General features: G+C 39.5%; 1 protein-coding gene across 1 annotated transcript; it reads right to left on the bottom strand.

The window, feature by feature from the left end:
- Nucleotides 1-2355: 2355 nt before the first annotated feature.
- LOC107607652 (uncharacterized) lies at nt 2356-3685 on the bottom strand. Its single transcript, XM_016309580.1, has 2 exons — nt 3194-3685; nt 2356-3009 (listed from the first exon to the last, which is right to left on the bottom strand). The coding sequence occupies exons 1-2, from the start codon at nt 3683-3685 to the stop codon at nt 2356-2358; spliced, it is 1146 nt and encodes a 381-aa protein (XP_016165066.1).
- Between the last annotated feature and the right edge of the window lie 16904 nt (nt 3686-20589).

Raw genomic sequence — 20589 nt, 5'->3', positions numbered from 1 at the left:
GTCGACTCTGAGTAGTTAACATCCTTGCACGAATCTTCTTAATGTTCTTAGTAGTCTCTGCTACCAAATAGGGACCCAGAACACTTGCTTCACCAGATTCATACCAACAAAGTGGAGATTGGCACTTCCGTCCATACAAGGCTTCATACGGAGCCATCCCAATGCTCGCATGAAAGCTGTTGTTGTACGCAAACTCCACCAATGGCATGTAACGATCCCAACTTCCCGGTTGATCCAATACACATGCTCTCAGCATATCTTCCAACATCTGAATAGTCCTTTCCGACTGTCCATCAGTTTGCGGATGATATGCGGTACTGAGACATAGCTTCATACCGAAAGCTCTTTGGAAAGCTCCCCAAAACCTTGATGTGAATCGGGGATCACGGTCTGATACTATGCTCGATGGCACACCATGCAACCTTACTATTTCCTTTATATACAACCTTTCTAACTCCTCCATAGAGCAGTTTACTCGAATAGGCAGAAAATGAGCGGATTTGGTTAAGCGATCCACGATCACCCAAACCGCATCAAATCCCGACCTAGTCCTCGGTAAACCGGTCACAAAATCCATTGCGATTCCTTCCCACTTCCACTGAGGAATTTCAAGTGGCTGTAACATTCCCGACGGCTTCTGATGCTCTATCTTTACTTTCTGACACGTCAGGCACTTGGATACCGTTGAAGCTACATCACCTTTCATCCCAGGCCACCAGAGCATCTTCTTTAAGTCATAATACATCTTCGTGCTTCCGAGATGAATAGAAAACCCACTTTTGTGAGCCTCTGACAACAAGTCTTGCCTCAAACTCCCTACATCCGGTATGCAAATTCTCCCCTTATATCTCCACAATCTCTCATCATCCTTGGTGAATTCTCCAAGTCCCTTCTCACCAACTGGTTGGAACAATTGCTGAAGCTTCTGTTCATCTCGCTGAGCCTTTTCAATCTCCGTCTTAAACGTACTTGAAATCTACAACTGATTCAAACAAGCTCTCCCGGCAACTTCACCAATATCCAGCTTAAGATCCACAAACTTATCTACTAACTCCTCCTCCTTAATTCTCATCCAAGCAACTATCAAGGACTTCCGACTCAATGTGTCTGCTACCACATTCGCCTTTTTAGGATGGTAACTCAGTTCAAAATCATAATCCTTTAGCAACTCCATCCACCTCCTCTGATGCATATTTAGCTCTTTCTGATCAAAGATGTACTTGAGACTCTTATGATCAGAAAATACGCTAAACTTCACTCCATACCAGTAGTGTTTCCAAATCTTCAACGCAAACACAATTGCCGCTAATTCCAAGTCATGAGTTGGGTAATTTACCTCATGTGGTCTCAGCTGACGCGATGCGTAAGCTACTACATTTTGGTGTTGCATTAACACGCAACCTAAACCCTTCAAAGAAACGTCACAATACACTTCAAACGGTTCATGCGGTTCTGGAAAGATTAAAATAGGTGCTGAAGTTAACTTCTGCTTCAGAGTCTAAAAGCTCTCTTCACACTATGTCGTCCATACAAATGGCTCTTCCTTCCTTGTCAACTTGGTCATCGGTAGTGCAATCCAGGAAAATCCTTCAATGAATCTCCGGTAATATCCGGCTAAGCCCAAGAAGCTCCTAACTTCCGTTACCGTCGTCGGTCTTTCCCATTCCATTACCGCTTCTACTTTAGAAAGATCTACAGCTATTCCTCCTTTACTCACCACATGACCTAGAAACTTTACTTCCTCTTTCCAGAACTCGCACTTCGACAACTTAGCATACAATTTCTGCTCCTTTAAGTTTTGCACCACAATCCTCAAGTGTTCCTCATGCTCTTTCGCAGTCTTAGAGTAAACCAAGATGTCGTCTATGAAAACCACCACGAATTTATCCAAAAAGGAACAAAACACTCTATTCATGTAATCCATGAAAACAACAGGTACATTCATTAACCCAAAGGACATCACCGTAAACTCATAGTATCCATAGTGCGTCCTAAACGCAGTCTTAGGGATATCATCCTCTTTCACCCTTATCTGATGGTAACTGGATCTCAAATCAATCTTAGAAAATGCTCCAGCTCCTTGCAGTTGATCCATCAAGTCATCTATCCTTGGCAGCGGGTACTTATTCTTCACAGTCACTTTGTTCAATTGTCGGTAATCCACACACAGTCGCATTCCTCCATCCTTCTCTTCACCAATAAAACTGGCGCTCCCACAGTGATACACTCAGTCGAATGAACCTCTTGTTCAGAAGCTCCTCCAACTGAGTCTTTAACTCGGCCAGCTCTATCGGAGCCATCCTATAAAGCGTAATTGACACTGGTCCGGCTCCCGGCACCAATTCAATCGCAAACTCAATCTCCCTTTGAGGTAGAAACTCTAACTACCGGAATCTGATCTAAGTTCTGGGCATCCCCCGAAGTATTAGCAGTTAACAAGATGTAACCCTGACACTCTTCCCCACTACAGTGCATCATTACAGAGTTCAGGTAGTAACCTTTAGCTATCACTACCCCACTTTCTCCTTTCGGCATAAACCGAATTGTCCGTTCAAAGCAATCCAACAAAACTCGATTCTTCGAAAACCAATCAAACTCCAAAATCATCTCCAACCTAACCATTGGTAAACAGATCAAATCATACACAAAGTCTCTACCCTCAAGTTTGAATCCTACTTGCCTACAACCTGACCTAGTCATGACCGTCTGATGCGGAATATGTACATGCAAATCAAAGGGTAACTCTGACACTTTCAAGCCTAGTTTCTCAACTTTAGCAAACAAAATAAACGAATGTGATGCTCCAGTATCATATAATGCAATTAAGGTCTTACCACCAATTAAATAAATACCTCTCATCAAAGGATCCGCCTTGGAAGCATCCTTGGCATTCACAGCAAAAACTCGACGCTGATGCTGACTCTGACCCGCACTTGGGTTCCTCCCACGAGTGCAATCTCTCACAATGTGGCCAGGCAATCCACAGTTGAAGCACCCACCTAAACTAATCTTGCAAGAGTCATATGGATGAAAACATCCACAACGATCACAAGCTAAATCCGGAGAATTCTTACTCTGATTTTCTCTTCCCTTGCCACGCTAAAACTGATCATGAGTGTTCCTTCTGAAGCCTCCTTGCCCTTGAGGCGCATATCCTCCTCTCTTGAAGCTTTGACCTCTCGGGTGGAAATACTTGCCACATCCCTTGTCCTCCATGAGTTTCCTTGGACGCAGCCACTGTCTTGGCATACTCCTCAACCACCCTTGCTTTGTTCACCAAGTCGGAGAAGACACGGATCTCTATAGGAGCCACAGTAGCCATAATGCTATCCTTCAAACCACTCTGGTACTTGATGCACTTCCAGCTCTCGTAAGTCTTCGGGGCACCCTGACACACCCTAGAGAACCTACAAAGCTCCTCAAACTTGTTGGTGTAATCTGCCACCGACAAGGAACCTTGCTTCAGCTGCATCAGTTCCATCTCTTTCGCTTCCCTTGCAGACTCAGGGAAGTACTTCTTGTAAAAGGCTGTCTGAAACACATCCCAAGGAACATCTGTGTTCTGGAGCTGTAGCAAGTGGCACTCTGCCTGCCACCAGTGCTGAGCCTCTCCTGCCAGCTGATAAGCGGCAAACTCAACATATTGGTTATTTGGAACATGCTGCGCCTGTAAAGCACGCTCCATAGCCTGGAACTGATGAGAGATTTTATGCCGGTATAGAATTTATCAATAAATCCAATCGTGAGTATAGTCTAAACCAACAAGCAATCCCATATCAAACTTAGAAAATGTGTATATTCAAAATCAATAACCGAGAGTATTAGTCCCGAGTCGTTCTCCCTAGGAGTTGCCCTAAGATACACATCATTGGTTAGGTATTCTCTTGTTGTTTTAGAGTTTAGTACAAGGAATCAAGCTAATAAAAGTGAATGACAATCAATCAATGTAAAAGCCTTGACTAGGGGTGAGAATTGGAAGTTCTATCATCATAGTCTCCATCAATTGTGACAACAATTGGTCATTGCTCCACTTAGTCAACCTTTAACTATGAAGAAAAGTCAAGTAAAGATAATCAATTTGAGTTCACAAGTCTTAGTCAAACCCTAGGGAAGTCTAGCTTTAGTGACATGCAAATCAATTAGCAATTTCCAATTGATAATCAACAAAGGACATTGACAATTCAAGTGTCTCCAATAACTCAATCCCAAGCCAAGAGTGAAAAGTCTACTCCATAGCTAAAGTTGACATTTTCTCAAACATTTGGTGAGCGCAATAGTGAAAAGACATTGTGAAGTTGGAAAGAGAATTTGAATTCAAGCCATCTAATTCAAGCAATTAACAACAATCAAACAATTAACATCAATGAACATGAAATTCCTCAATGCATTAATAGAAATCAAAGTAACAAGATCCAAATCTAAGATCCAAAGTAACTTGAGCAACAAGAACACTAAATTGAGAGTAGAAGAATTAGATCTACAAATTGAAGTAATGTAGAATTGAATTGACAATAGATCTCACCAATGGGTCCAAGAGGAATTGAAATTGAGAAAGCAAAAACCTAGAGAGAAGTGAGAGCTTCTCTCTCTAGAATGTAACTTCCAAAAACTAACTAAAAATATCTAATGGTGTGTAATGTGTGAATCCCCTTCAATCCTTGGTCCTTTATGCCTTTTCCCACCAGAGTTCTGCTCAAAACTGGGTCTGGAACTCTTCTGAAATCGCCAGTCACGTTTTCACTTTAAAAATCACGTGCGAGCATCAACGCATACGCGTGCGCGTCCTTGGATTTTTGCGATCCACGCGTACGCGCAAGGCACGCGTACGCATCCATGAGGTTCTTGCCCAGACATGCGAATGCGCCGGCTTCGTTGCGCCGATCCTAGCAGCGCACATCCACGCGTCGCTGCTCAAGCTATAAAGCTCCATTTTTTCCATGCTCTTTCCATTTATGCATGCTTCCTTCCTCTCTTCTAGGTCATTCTTGCCCTATAAACTCTGAAATCACTTAACAAACAGATCACGGCATCGAATGGTAATAGAAGAGGATTTAAAATATAACATATTTAATGTAAAAGAAGCAAGTTTTCAACCATGAAGCAAAATTGGGAAAGAAACACAAAATCAGGCATTTTATATGAATAGGTGTGGAAGAACATTGATAAAACCCCCCAAAATCCATACAAGATAAACCCTAAAAATGGGGTTTATCAACCTCCCCACACTTAAACCAAGCATGTCATCATGCTAAAAGAAAGCAAAAGACCAAATAATCACAAAAGAATGGGATTTATGAGATGTAATCCACCTATATGAATGCAACTAAAATGAATGCTACTATCTACTTGGTCAAAAGTAAATCAATCTTCCAAGAACATATGAGAGCACGTAGGGCAAAATGATAAGACAATACATGAACTCTACCAATTCAAACATCAAAGTGAAGTGCGCTTAACTTGCATGAAGAACGCTCGTGAGAGCCGGGAACAAGGAATTGAGCCTCGAATCCTCACCGGAAGTGTTTGCACTCTATTCGCTCGGTGTGTAGGGTTGACCACTCAATTCTCCTCTACTTCATGGTTTCCACAATTTGTTCTTCCTCTAACAATCAACAATTAATCTATGCATGCATACATATATCATGAGGTCTTTTCTTAGGTTGTAATGGGGTTAGGGTCAAGGTAGGGTTATATATATGGTTAAGTGGACTACAATTCGAATCTTTGTTTAACCTAAGCTTCCCACCTAACCTATATAACAACCCATACAATTAAATGCTAACCTAACTACCCATTCTCTACTTTTTCACATACTCATGCATTATCTTTTGATTACTACACATATGCATTGATTGTTATTGAGCCTTGCTTGGGGAATTTTATCCCCTTTTTATTTCTTTCTTTTTCTTTTTCTTTTCTTTCATCAATTTTTTTCTTTTCCTTTTATCATTCATTTTTCTTTTCTTTTTTGTTTTTCTCTTTTTTTTTTTTTCTTTTTGATGTACTTATATACAAAGGTATCAATGCATATGGTTTACACATTTGATTAACACATGAGTATGTACCCAATTCCCAATATTTTCAACAAAAATAAAAACATACTCTTACCTCAATCGATGTCCCAAAGTTCCCCACACTTGAATGATATACACACACTAGCCTAAGCCAATCAAAGATTCAAATAAGGACATTTATGATTTTCCGCTTTAGGCTTGTAATGTGCTAAAATTAAGAATAAGTGGGTTAATCGTAGGCTCAAAGTTGGCTAACAAAGGTTGTTGTAAGGTGAGGCTATTTGGGCAAGTGGCTAAGTAAAATGATGGCATCAATCACATACATGCATTCATACACACAATAATGGACATATAGAGTCAAACAAATCAAGGATCACAATTATAGGAGGAGAACAATGCACACAAGAAGGAAGATAAGTGGTTATATGATGTAACCATACAATTAGGCTCAAGTCTCACAAGCTTGGGTTCTTAGCTCAAAACCGTGTTCCAAAATACATTCTTCAAGCAAGCTTAACACCAAAAATTTTTCAAATTGGTAGGGTGTCCTAAAAACACAGTTTCTTGGAAAACAAATTATTACCCTTACTGAGTAGTCCTAATCAAGAGACAACTAAAAAGAAAAAACTACTCATGCAATCTATCCTAATTAACAAAAGAAAATCAAAGTTTATTTGGGTGTTACCTGGTGCGGTATTTATAACCCACTAACTTACCGGCAAGTGCACCGGGTCGTACCAAGTAATACCTTACGTGAGTAAGGGTCGATCCCACGAGGATTGATGGACTAAGCAACAATAGTGTTTGATAGGCTTAGTTAGACAAACAAAAATTGGTGTTGAGATGCAATATAAAAGACATTAAACAATATAAAAAATATTGAAGAAAGGCAAGTAAATACTTTGGAAAAAATATGGAGAAGATAGTTAAGGTTTTAGAGTTATCTATTTTTCCGGATTAACTTTTCTTACTAACTAATTTAATTATGCATGATTTAATTTATGGCAAACTGTATGTGACTAGACCCTAATTCCTTAGACCTTCCTAGTCTACTCTAAAATTCATTAACTGCCAATTCCTTGGTCAATTAATTCCAATTAGAGGGTGATAATCAATTTCTAGTTTATATGCCACAAAAACTCTAATTATCCAAGAGGTAAAAGGATTATATGTCACGTATCCTATTAAATTCAGATAATTAAAATTTAGGAGAAATAGTTTTCAAGCTGTTGTTCAGGTAAAGAGCTTTTCCAAGTTTTACAAGAATTCAAATAGAAAGAGGGTCATACTTTCGTTCCACCCAAATTCATAAAATAAAGAGCGAAAACAATTCTTAAATTATAAATACATACATAAATTAAAATAGTAAAAGCAATAAAATTAATCCATAGAAATAGACAGAGCTCCTAACCTTAACAGTGGAGGTTTAGTTGCTCATGGAAAAGAGAAAATAAGGATTCAGGTAAAAATGTACAGAGTTCCAATCTGATGGCATTAGATCCCTTTTTATAACTAATCCTAATAAATTTAAAATCTAATATTTAAAATTAAACTTAAAATAATATCTTTTCCTAATTTAAGATTTGAATTTAAATTCGAATTAATTAACAAGTCTTCAACTGATGGGTGGGGACCACTTGATTTGTCCATTCTGTAGCTTCTAATCTGTGATTTCTGGGCTAAAAACTGGGTCAAAACGGCCCAGAAATCGCCCCCAGCGTTTTTCTACATTTTCTACACGTGGCGCATGTGACGCGTCCGTGTCGTCCACGTGTTCGCGTCATTTGTGCAAATTCCAGTCCACGCGTTCGCGTCAAGCACGCGATCGCGTCATTGCGATCTCCTCCATTCCGCGCGGTTGCGTGAGCCATGCGTCCGCGTCGGTATTCGCTGGTCATCTCCTTGGTTTCTTCTCTTTCTCTGCAGAAACTCCATCAAATCCAGCCGAATGCTACCTAAAATAAACAGTATTGCACAAAACTCAAAATAGCATCCATAGTGGCTAAAATATAATTAATTCTTTATTAAATTCAACAATTTAGATGCAAATTCACTAGGAAAAGATAGGAAAGATGCTCACGGATCATTACCTACGGAGATCGGTCGATTGACCTCCCCACACTTAAGAATTAGCATGGTCCTCCGTGCTATTGGTGAGGCGCAAGGGGCGATCGGGTCCGGAACTTCCACTATCCCCTTCATGGATCCTATTGTCACTTAAGTTCGAGGTGGATGTGGAGATCTCCGGTTCCTCCAAAGGTGGGGTCGCAAAACTCAAAAGCTTCTTCACATAAGCAAATCGGCATTGGTTTCGCCGTTCATATCAGTCCATCTTCTTATGGAGATCCTCAAGCAGTTGGTGGGACGATCTTGGTGGTGCGGATGAAGTGGTGGGGATGCTCACGGGAATAGCTATGTCAAGGTTCTCGGTTTCCGCCAGAGGCTTGAGATATTTTCCGGTTAGGACGACATTGCCCTCTACCGGAATCATTGTCTTCTGGTCCTTAGCCTCCCGGGGAACACCAGCTGCAGCAACTAACTCCATCACCAGGGCTGGAAAGGGTAGGTTACCCTTGGCGTGGACACGACCTAAGGCTTGTCGGATAAGGAGGGGGATGTTGACCAGCTTTTCTGTAAGTATGTACCAAACTAGTAGGGCTAGCTCTGCGGTGATAGATGACTCGTGGGTGCTTGGAAGCACATAATGAGATAAGATTTGGGCCCACGCCCGAGCCTCTACAGTGAGAAAACGTGCGTTAATGCCCTTGGGCCGGGGTCGCATTCTCTCTCGGGTCTAAAATGCTTCCGGTTCGGCTATGACCCGGAGAATAGCATCGCAATCGAAACCATATTCACAATGCTGCGACAAGACCTCTTGGTAAGCGTCTATCCCATCTGCCAATGGCAAGGTCTTAAGCACTCCTTGAATAGCTTCCTCCGAGACGGGGACTTGCTTCCGACGCACAAAAACTGACGCGAGAGAAGATGGGTGGTAGTTGGAGTAAAACTCCACCACTTAAGAAAGGTTATCCTCCTGCGGTCTTCTCATGAGAAACCCCATTGGTGCCGCTCGATGTGGGTTATGACAAACTGAACAACATGCTCCGGAGGTGCAAGAAGGGGCTCAGAATGATTATTCCTATCAACCATCATGGGTTATATGAGCTCACAATATCGGTTGGAAAACCTAGTTGGATCCCTCGCAAGGTTGTCCTTCTCCTGTTCATCAACATTAATGGTGCTCCTCGCCCTCTTAGGGAGGGGCTTAGCTTTTGGTGCTTGGTGCGCCTTGTTGGTGGATCTTTGAGGTGCCCGTTTGGTAGATGGTTTCTTCGGTGCCTTTTCCTTACCCTTTTTGATGACCATCCTAGAAAAAGAGAGGAAAAGGGGCGACATTAAACTCAAAGAAACACACATCAATAGTAACATGCAAGTGAGAAAGAAAGCCACAAAAGAATAAGTGTCTTGAAAACATGACAGCGGTAACATGTAAGCAAGACAACAATGAAAACAATGGGCATGTCACTAGCATGTGATGCAAGAGTGATATAAGTATGCAAGTAAAAGGCATGAGAAGCATATGCTCAAGCATCAATAACAAGAAGTAAGTCATAAGGAAGGAGCATATGAATGGGAAATATGAGAAGTAGTAGGCTCAATACACATAGGGACAAGCACGTGAATGAGAAAGGGCACTAAGTTGAAGGCATCATGTCAAATTTGAAACAAGAACTCATAGGTGCCTTTCAACAAACACTTGGTGTGCAACTTTTAAGCAATAAGCAAGTGGAGGAAATGTAGCAATGTAACACCCCCAAAATGCATTACCAATCATCATATAGCACCACATATCACAAAGAAATCAAACATAGCAAATTAACCCATTAATGCAAGAGATAACTCCACCCTCAATACCCATGGAAAATAAAAAAAAAAAGAAGCAAGGAAATAAACAAGAATGCATGAATGAGAATCTAACTAAGAAGAAATGCAAAGAAATGCAACTAAAGAGAAAAAAATTGAAAAAAAAAGAAAAAAAAGAAAGGTGAAGAATACCTTGAGAGGGGGGGAGAAAGTGGTGTAGAATACAAGTGAAGAGAGAAGAAAATAAATGGAAGAAAGAGAGAAAAGTATGGGATCAGTGGGAGTGGTGGTCACCGGTGGTAGTGGACGGAGATAAGGTGGTAGGAGTGGGTGAAGAAGAAGTGAGGAAGAAGAAGAATGGAAGAGGAAGAATGAAAAAAAGAGTGAAATAAGGCGCACTGGTTTGAAGTTGCGTCGCGAAATCGACGCATGCGTGCCATCCACGCGCACGCGTGGATAAGGAGAAAAGGATAGGGACGCGCGAGCGTCGCCCACGCGTGCGCATGGGTGGCAGAAGAAGAGGGGTCATATACGCGCAAGTGGCCCGCATGCGCAAGTTGTCCACTTCAGTAGGATTGGTTGATCCTCGGAAAGTTGGTGGATGAACCTTGAGGAAGGTTGCCAAAGTCATCGGAACGCCTCCCGTGTTGTCGCCGTTTCCCTCAGTATTATCATGGGCATTCCCTTCGCCATTCCCGTTTCCATTTCTGTTTTCGGCCAGTTGGCCTAACCTCTGCACAGCTTGCAGAGTCGCAGCAACATTAGCTTCCATAGTGTTCGCAAGGTTTGCCATGGCCGCCATGAATTCGGCATGGTTATCAGCCGGTCGCTCATTCCTACTTTCTCGTGAACGTGCTCGACCTCATCCGCGAGTGGCCATGTGGGGTTCCTGTCTACACCAAACATTCGATATCAAGGTGACCAGTCTCAATATCAAAAGTCTAGTGCTTCAATTATCCCAAACAGGCACTCACAAACAAGCATGCTATGCAATATCAAATAGATAACATAATAGCATCAAAGAAAAGACACAGAGTATGCAATGAAGCACAATCGGTCCATCCCTCAGGCTCATGAGGATGAACCGCTCTGATACCACTAAATGTGACACCCTAATTAACCTAAGCTTTACCTCACGTCTTAAAGCAAAGGTTAATCAGAGATTACGACAGTTCTAAGCTCATACATATAATATATAGAAAGAATTTAATATAATCTAGAAGTCTGATGAAGGATATAGCTCAAAAATCAGGATTTACGAAGCGCAAAACGTACTATCGAAGCTACTAACTTAAAGCACAAGGAATAGATACAGTATACCAAAATATCATAGTATAACATTATAAGGATCTAGCCACAGCTCGCGGAGTTTAAGCCGGCTAGTCATATATACAGACAAACAGAGACCTAATAATAAAAACAGCTTATACAAATTTTGTTCTCTCAAATACAAGCCTCTAGGCAAAGCAAAATACAAAAGTGAGAGACATATACAAAGTAAATCAAAAGAGATTCAAAAGGTATCCGGATCCTCTGCTTTTGTCACCAACCAAACAACTCACTGAGGTGGGTTGCGACCTGCATATGAAAAACAGAACAGAAATATGGTATGAGAACCGGAGATTCTCAGTATGGTAACAATGCCCAGTGATGTAGGATATAAAATCCCGGGACTCCAAAGGCAATCCTAGACTCCATATCCATCACAATAATTCAAACTTAAAGCATTCTAAAACAAACAAGCATATTTAGGTAAATCTTAACATAACTAAACGGGGTATTCTATCTTAAGGGGATTTCTATTCTAACTAATCACCGCTGTCCCACAGCCTTCACTAACCTAACCTCCGTGCGATCCCATCGCCACCGCCTTCCGAACCTCCTCAATCCCAGTAGAAAGCACAATTAATAGTAATGCAAGTAAATCACAAGTAGAAGCATATAAGGCAAGTAACTCAAGTAGCAATTAGACATGTTATACAAATAGGCATACAATTACAAGTCGGCAAAGCAGACAAACAGATAGAAAATGCACATGATGAATGCCTGTCCTATTGGCTGTGATATCACATTGTCGGTTCAACTGCCAATCTGACACATCTCCATGGAGATGTCGCCCTTCGGAATCATCATATGGGAACCCCCGAGATATAGTGTGCTTGGATCACTGTCCAAGATTTTGCGCCTGCACGCTCTATAGATCTGAAGGGATGCGAGCAGGATACTCTTGCCACGGACCTAACATCTTAACGCAAGTGGGACGAACCACCGCCCTTACGCCGCCTCCGCTACCTTGACAGGCGGGATCCAACCGCCGTCCCCGCTAGGCGCATAGCGTCTCATAATCTTAATATAAAACAGTAGTGCAGTGGTTTTCAGAAAACAGTTTCAGTACAACATGGATCCATCATCCCATTCAGAGTCCACGACTCTTTCAACCATTGTCCATTCACAATTCAGTTTCGAACTCAGTTATTCCTCAATTTTCGTCTCATACATCAACCATTCATCACATACCATCGAGCCATTCTCAGTACACCAGAAACCTAGGCCTCTGTTTTCTAAGTTTTCCAAATAATATCATCCATAACACTTAAATTCTTTCCCATGTTTTAAATATCCAAAACTAGGCCCAAGAGTCCTAAAATGGTGTTACAGAAGCTTATAACCTTGTTGGGAAGGTAAAATAGTTGAAAACAACGTAAAATTTGAGAAACAGAGCGTGTGCGTCCGCACAGGGGTGTGCGTACGCATGCCCAAGAAGATTTTAAAAGTGTGCGTACCCACAGGGGTGTGCGTATGCACAGGTATGAAAATTCACAAGTATGTTTACTCACACAAGCTGTGCTATCGCCCCCAACAGACGACCCTCCCCGACTTGTGCATGCGCACAGGGCTGTGCGTACGCACAGGTTGCAATTTCTTGTTGGTACGCGTGCACACAAGCTGTGCTAACGCTGCAAACAGCACGCCCTTCCTTGTCTGTGCGTCCGCACAGAATAAAATTTCGCAAGGTTGTGCGTGCGCACATAACAGAAATCATAAAATTCTGCAACTTTGTAGAATTTCAGATTTTTAACACCAACTTTAAATGATCATAACTTCCTCTACAAAATTCCAAATTTTGCAAACTTTATATCAATTAAAAGGGTTTTCAATGAACTTTAATTCTAAATGAATTTCAACCAATTTTAAAAACCGATGCGAAAGTTATGATTAGACAAAGTTCACCAAAAACCAACATTTACGACAACTCACAATTTCTTGTAAAACACAACCAAAACCATACCAAACCATTCCAACTCCAATTCTCACCACAATCAACACTATATGTCATATTACACCCAACTTACCACATTTTCCTTCACCTTTCCTCATTCTCAACCTCAACCTCAATATATCACATTATAATCAAACCTCATTAACTTATTTCCAATTACATCACCAAATCATCAACATTAACATTACATATATCAACACAATTCTCTTCTCCACTTCACAAATCATTAATCCTCATCATATCATTATCAATCATCATAATCAAACTCAACAATCATCAATTCATCATAAATCATCACATATCATCATTCAATAATTCAACAACCATTTAAATCCAAACCTATCCTATGGGTCACTAGTCTAAGTGTCCATGAATATTATATACTACATAGAGGAAACTGAAACCATACCTTGGCCGATTTCCAATCTGTCTTTAACCCAAAATGAGCACCAAAATGATCACCAACAAGCTTTCCAACACAATCCAAGCTTCCAACAATCACCAACAAGCTCCAAACTCACAATAATCAAACTATATATGCATAAACCATCACAAATCAACCTAGGGCTCAACAAAAATCGAAATTTCACAAGAGTTCAAAACCTCTTACCTTGTCTAACAGATTTGGATGTCAAAACCCAATGCTAAGCAAGGATTAGAGTGAACCTAAACACCCAAAAATCACAAATCTCACTTAATCACAAATCCTAGAACTCGAAATTTTGGAGAGAAGAATAGAAAATATTTCGTGGTTACCTCACTACTTTCTTGTATCGGCTTTGTAGAGCTCTTCACAAGGAACGCGTAGCCGCAAACGGTGCGGCGATCGGAGCTCTGTAGCTCAAGATATGAGCTTGAGAAGAAGAAGGTAAATAGTATCAATGGTGTCTCTCTTCTTCTTCTTCTCTTCAGCAATGTGTGTGTGTGTTTAAGTGTGTTATGAGTGATTGGGTTCATTAATGGACCCTTATATATGTTGGGCATGGGCCCAACTTGGGCCCGGTCTAACCCATTAGTGCTTTTAGCCCGTTTGTCCCAACCTCGAGCTAAACCTTTAAATTAACGTCCGGTTTTCTATTTCTAATGTTTTTCTAAGGTTTTTGGCTGTTTTCACTTTTTGTCACGCAGCACCGGACAGACTTGAATCGGTTCAACCGGTTCAACTGTCGGTTCGCGATTTTTCACGGTTTTCGCAGAAAACACTTTTTCTTATTCAAAAAGACCCACTGAGTCCAAAAATCACAGTTAAATCCTCAAATTCTCACTCTAACTTTCGGAACTTGATTTGGGTAAACGAGTAATTAAGCTCGGTTCTTACAGATATCGTTTCCACGAAAATTAACGGATTGAGGCAAGCAACGTCTAATTAAATATCTAATTACATCGATCAAACCTTAGATTTTGGATTGTGGATCTTGTAGAAAAGAAGAAACAGAAGAAGAGAAATGGTAGAATGCTTGAAGTTGACAGAAATCAATAGATGAGAATATTGAAGGTTTGGAGATTTTTGATTCTTAGAAGAACAATGCTTTTGCTTTCTTATTTAATTCATGTAAAAATCTTTTCTCAACAAAATATTTATAACTAAACTCCAATTTCTTGGTGATTTAATTTCTCTAAACCCAATTAATCGTCAATCCCTTGGTGAATTAATCGAGAGAAGAGTTAAAGAACGGTTTCAATTTTAAGCCTCACAACCTTCAAGAACTATCACTAACCGAACTATATGTCACGTATTTGAACTAGATCTAGATAAGTGAAGATTATAAGATGAGTTCTAAACTAATTCCAAAATTAATTTTTTCAAATATAAAATTAGAATCCAAGACAGATATATTTTCCAATAGTTTTAACTCTTATTGATGAAGAACAAAACTTAATCTTAAAAAAGTAAAGAAGCATGAATTGAAATAAAGAAAATACTTACATAAAATCAAATAGAGCTCCTAACCTTTAGCGGAGGAGGTTTAGTGACTCATGAAGAAACTAATCCTAGTGATGAGAGAAGTGTCCCATAGATGGGTGATGCCCTATCTGTAACAAGATTCACTTATTTATAACTTAAGTTCTGGAATTTAAATTCAAAATTACTCCTAATCTTATCTCTTGAAAAGATAAGAGAGCTAATTTCCTACTTTTAAATTTAAATCAAAACAAGAATTCAAATATAATCTAGAAATAAATTCTAACAACCAAATCTTTATATTTTTAGAAGGAATTAATGATAACTAATCTTTTGAATCTTTAATCTTTGAATAATATTATGGGATATTTTTTTGTGTTATTGGGGTTTTTGTTACGGCCTATATTATAGTTGGCTGATATCTTAAATGGTTCTCTAGACTTTTTCTTTAAATATTAAACATAATATTAATTTAAATTAAATATTAAAATATTTTAAAAAATTTTCAAAAATTTCACTTGACTTTGGACGTTCCATTTTGCCTTCCATACATGCTATTTATTCATTATGTTTTTCTGTTTGATTGTTATTATTTTTTATTTTTTTTAATTTTCTGTCATTCAGTCATTCTACATGCTGTTGTTTCTTTTTTTGTTTTTGGTAAAAATCCGGGGCCGAAGCCCTACATGCCGTTCTTTCTGTTTGGGTCACTATTCTACCTGCTGTTAGAAGAGGGTACATGGGTTAATGGCTTTAGGGTCCCCTAAAGCCCATAAATAAACTAGGCGAAAGTAACATAGGCTTGTTTACATTCAAAAATTAAATGTAAGCGTCCAAAAAAAACATATTTAAATGTACGTACCATTGGCATTACTAATGTTGACTGATGCCAGGGTAAAGGACAAACAATGAGATATCTATATAAAGTTCCGAGTTTGAATTGAATTTGTAATATAGTTGTTAGCACCTAATAATTGTAATTTGTGAAGGGCTAAAGCTTCTAAAAGTAATAAACATGTGTGTTTCCATGTAATAAAATGCATGCTGATTTACTCTGGCAAATGCATTACATTTACGTTTGGTGCGGTTACAAGGGTAATTGCCAACATGATGTTTTCTTTTTAATCCTTTGGCAGGTGTGATTAGCCGAATAACGTAACCAAAATATCATAAATAATAAACAAAAATATATACTTAATAATATTCTTATTGATAGAAGGATATGAATCATTTTTTAATTTAATTAACATAATTAGTTTTTTATTATTTTTTAATTAATTATATCAAAAATTAATTTCAACTTTAATGTGAATTAAATCCCAAATTTTTTTTTATTATTACATTTACAATTTTACAATTTTTTTAAATAAAAATTCTAAATTCATATATCATTAATCTTAAAAAATATCTCAAAACACTTCGATATATCTTTTTTTGAGAGAACAAGGCCACATGTCCAAAAGAACAAAAAAAAAAAAAAAAAAAAAACTACACAAGGATGGTTCTAAAAAAAGTCATTCTTCTTCTATCTGACAATGAACACTTACTAAAACTTAGTCATAACAATGGAAGTCATGAGGACTTCCTTGGACATGCTTCGCCAAAGCATGAGCACCTGTTAGGAAATTTTCTTCCATGAAGATATATCTTGTCCAAAATTTTTTAGGTACGGCTGTACACAGATCGGATCGGATCGGATATAACTTATAATTTTATCCGATTCGCACTGTACTCATCGGATTGGATCGGATATGATATCCGCATTTTTTCAGGCTGGATCCGATCCGATCCACATACAGGGGCGGAGCTAGATGAAATATTAGAGGGGACTACAAATATTTACACAATAAAATAAGACTAAAATAAAATTTTAAGGGGGTTAAATTGAAATTTACGGATTTGGATCCTCTAAAGTTTGAATTTTACTTTAGAGAGTAAAGTGTGATCTTCTACCTTTAATTGGTTTCTCTTTCATATTTATTTTTGGTCCCACTTATGAAATAAATGGTGAGAGAGCACACTTTACTCTCTAAAGTGAAATTCAAACTTTAGAGGATCCAAATCCGAAATTTACATATAATTTACATGTAAAAATTAAAATTAGGGGGCCATTGCCCCCCTTTTCTACTACATAGCTCTGCCCCTGTCCGCATACTTACGGATCGGATATCGGGTATATCCGCATAATTCAAAAAAAATGTTGTAAAGCCCTGTTTGGTTGTTTTTACAAAAAAAATGTCCAGAAAATACATCTTTTAACCTGTTTAACCTTATTTACTCCTAAAATATATCAATAAAAGTTATCTTGAATTAAAAAAAAATAATAACACAAGATCTAAGTTTAATTATTCTAAGTTGAAGTATAACATAAAAAATTAATAACAAGATATGATAAAATTCATAAAACAACACACTAAAATTCATAATACAACACTTGGTAAAACAACACACTAAATCAGTAATTCATCCTACTAAAACATCAACTCAACAACTATACTATTTATATGAGACATGCGGATATGCGAATTTGTGGATCGGATCTGCGGATATCACTGCCAAATCTGTAATCCGATCCAATTCGATGGCTCTGCGGATCGGATAATATCCGCAAAATTTGGATCGGATGCGGATAATTACCGCGGATATGCAGATATTATCCAATCCATGTGTAGCCCTATTTTCGGGCTTGGCCAATAGAGCCCTAATCTCTCGAACAAGGGAGGTTGTTGAGTAGGGTAGTTATGGAGGAGTTGCAGTGCGCACAGCAAGTCAGTTTCAATCACCAAGCTTTAGATGTTGAGTTCCGTCGCAAGCTTCAGGCCTGTGTAGAGACCTCAAAACTCTGCTTTAGCTATGGAAGTACTCCTAATATTCATCCAGAAGCCAGCTACAAATCGACCTTGGGAGTCTCGAATTAACCCATTGTAAGTATCAATCTAGGAGGTAGAGAAGAACGAGTCATTCATGTTGAGCTTGAAGCCGCCTACCTCCGAAGGTTCCCATCCGATGTACTCACCCTTGTGGAGGTGAGCGTTTTCTTACTGGACTCTGTTAGGGATAGCACCTCTTCATGTTTTTTTTAGATTATGAGATGAGTAGGAAAGACTAGTGTAGGGGATGTTTTCTTGGTTGAAAATCAATTCGTTTCCTCCATGCAGCGTTACACATGGTGGTGAAAAATATGGGCCAAGCGATGCCATTGTCTTTCGAGTATCCAAGCTCAAGTTGTCTTCCATTTAACTGAAGATTTTGATTGAAGAAGTCATTTTGCAAGGTACTATCAATGTTGCTTTCCCAGGCATTTTGTATGTAGGGTGTAAGACCCAAGACTTTTGAAAAGTCCTATTTTAAACTAATCTCAAACCATATATTTATTTACAGTTTTAATTTCATAAATTATCTTATTGAAGGTAATTAAAGGTAGTTTTGATTAAATGAATTTGAAATAAATTAAGGTTTTCATCCAAACTCTATAATTATGGATTATTTTTCTATTTACAACTTAAAGTTCTAGAAATCTAAAAATAATGAGTTTGGGCTATTTAAATTAAGATTTTATCTAATTTTACAATTATTGAGTTATTTTATATATTTAAATTGTAAAGTTGGTAGTTGTGAAATAATAAGGATTTTTATATGATTTGGACTAAATAATTAATATTTTAAAATATTGATACTACTGTTTTGGGAAAATAAAGGATTTAATTATATTATTTCTAATTATTTGATTTGGACATTTATTGAAAATAATTTGTAAAATTGATGAGCAAATAGTATTTTCTATATACAAATAGTGTTGGATTTAAATTGGGTTTCAATTTCTATATTATCCCTACTTTTATTTGAAATTACAAAATTACCCTTGTACCTAATTTTACCTTAATCCTAAAACTCAACACACACAACTCTAACCCCTAAAAACCCTACCCGATTACCCAGTTCCCCTGACCTAGTACAACACTAGTGCACCTAACCCTACAGCAGTAGCAGCTGTAAACTGAACGAAGGAAAGAAAGAAGGAGGAAGCAGGGGAAGGGTTCCACGGAAGCAGAGTGAGGGAGGAGGAGGAAAGGCGGCACGGTGGGTGTCACTGCCACCGTCGCCGCCGTTGCTAACAGAGGAGAAGGGAGATCTGAGGGAGATAGAATGGAGCTCCAATCAGGGGAAGGGATGAGCCGTGCTGCTGCCACCATCGCCAGCCTTGGGGTCCTCGTTCATGCCTCGTCGCGTCACCATTAGTTGTCACTGTCGTCGCCAACCAAGGAGAAGAGAGAAGAGGCGAGCGCGAGCCAAGATCTGCGACGGAGAGCTGCCGCTACTGGATTGCTGTTCTACCTCGCCGTCGCCGTTGGATCCACGAGCTACGCCCAGTCACTGTCGCGTTGCGTCGAGGAGGAAGGCCGAGACTGAGCGACACTGGGAGAGAAGAAGACGCGAGCTGGAGGAGCTGCGTCCAGTCGCCGCCGTCGCGCCACTGACCGCCACCATTTCGCCGTCGTCGTCAGTAGGGGTTCTGCCAGGAGAGAGTTCGGGAGCAGAGCAGACGAGAGAGAGATCTGAGGCTGAGTTGGGAGTCCAACCACCGTGCCCAGCCGCCGTTCGCATTGTCGGCGCTGCCTCCGTCGGAACTGCTGCCGTCAGGAAAGGGTTCAGGCCGCCATAGGTGTCGCTGCTAGAGAAGGGAGCTACGTCACCGTGACTCTGACTGCCGGGAGTGGTTCTGTGACTTCCGGGACCACCGCCGAAGCTTCTGGCTGTTTCTGCCATATCTGGAAAACTCTGCCGGTAAGGGTGTTGAATTTGGTTTTCATTCGTTTAAGATTCCGGAAGCTTTATCATCTCTGATGTGGGTTTCAGACACCATTGCCAGATTCCGGGTCACTGCTGCCGCTTGAGGTGGCTGCCGGGCTGCCGCCGAACCGGTTCAGAGATCGCCACTGTTTCGGTTCAGCCGTTCCTTCTTCGTTCGGTAAGCGTCTCGATCTGAAAGCCCTCTAGTTACTGCTCTGCTATACGTTGAGGTGTTGTAGCATTCGTTGTTATGAGAGTTAATCTCGGTTATTATATGTTGCGATTAGAGTTATTGTGGTTGCTGAGAAAGCGGTTTGGAGCTGAGGTTTTGATTGCAGTCGATTCGGGTCGATACGAAGGAGTCAGTTAGCGAGTTTGTGTTATGATTTCAACGTGTCGAGGTAGGGGCTTTTTATACAAACTAATTTATTTTAAATTGGAATTGTTATAAATAGATATGATGTGCGAAATACATTTCTGGTGATTATGTGAGTCTTATGAATTGTCTGATTTAGATTGGATGAATATGATTGCTGGTTTGATTGAAATAATGTATGATTTTGTTCAAAATGGAGGTTTCTGGTTGTTTTGAATTGAAAATTTTTGTAATTAAAGTATGAATTTCTCTTATTGGAAATTGATTTGGCCTTGAATCCCTTGTAAACAGAGTTGAGGATTGGTTTGGTTGGGACCCGAAAAGTGTGGCAAAGTCCAAGTTTTAGGGGAGATACTACCAA

Source organism: Arachis ipaensis, chromosome B7 (assembly GCF_059453495.1).
Source record: "Arachis ipaensis isolate K30076 ecotype BB chromosome B7, ASM5945349v1, whole genome shotgun sequence".
Classification (NCBI taxonomy): domain Eukaryota; kingdom Viridiplantae; phylum Streptophyta; class Magnoliopsida; order Fabales; family Fabaceae; genus Arachis; species Arachis ipaensis.
This window is presented reverse-complemented; position numbering and strand designations above follow the sequence as displayed.

Bases quoted from the DNA above. Each gene is read 5' to 3' on its own strand.
- LOC107607652 (XM_016309580.1), bottom strand. From the start codon at position 3,685: ATGGAGCGTGCTTTACAGGCGCAGCATGTTCCAAATAACCAATATGTT. The intron at 3,010-3,193 runs GTATTTCCACCC...GACTCTTGCAAG, and splicing joins GAGGACAAGGGATGTGGCAA to ATTAGTTTAGGTGGGTGCTT.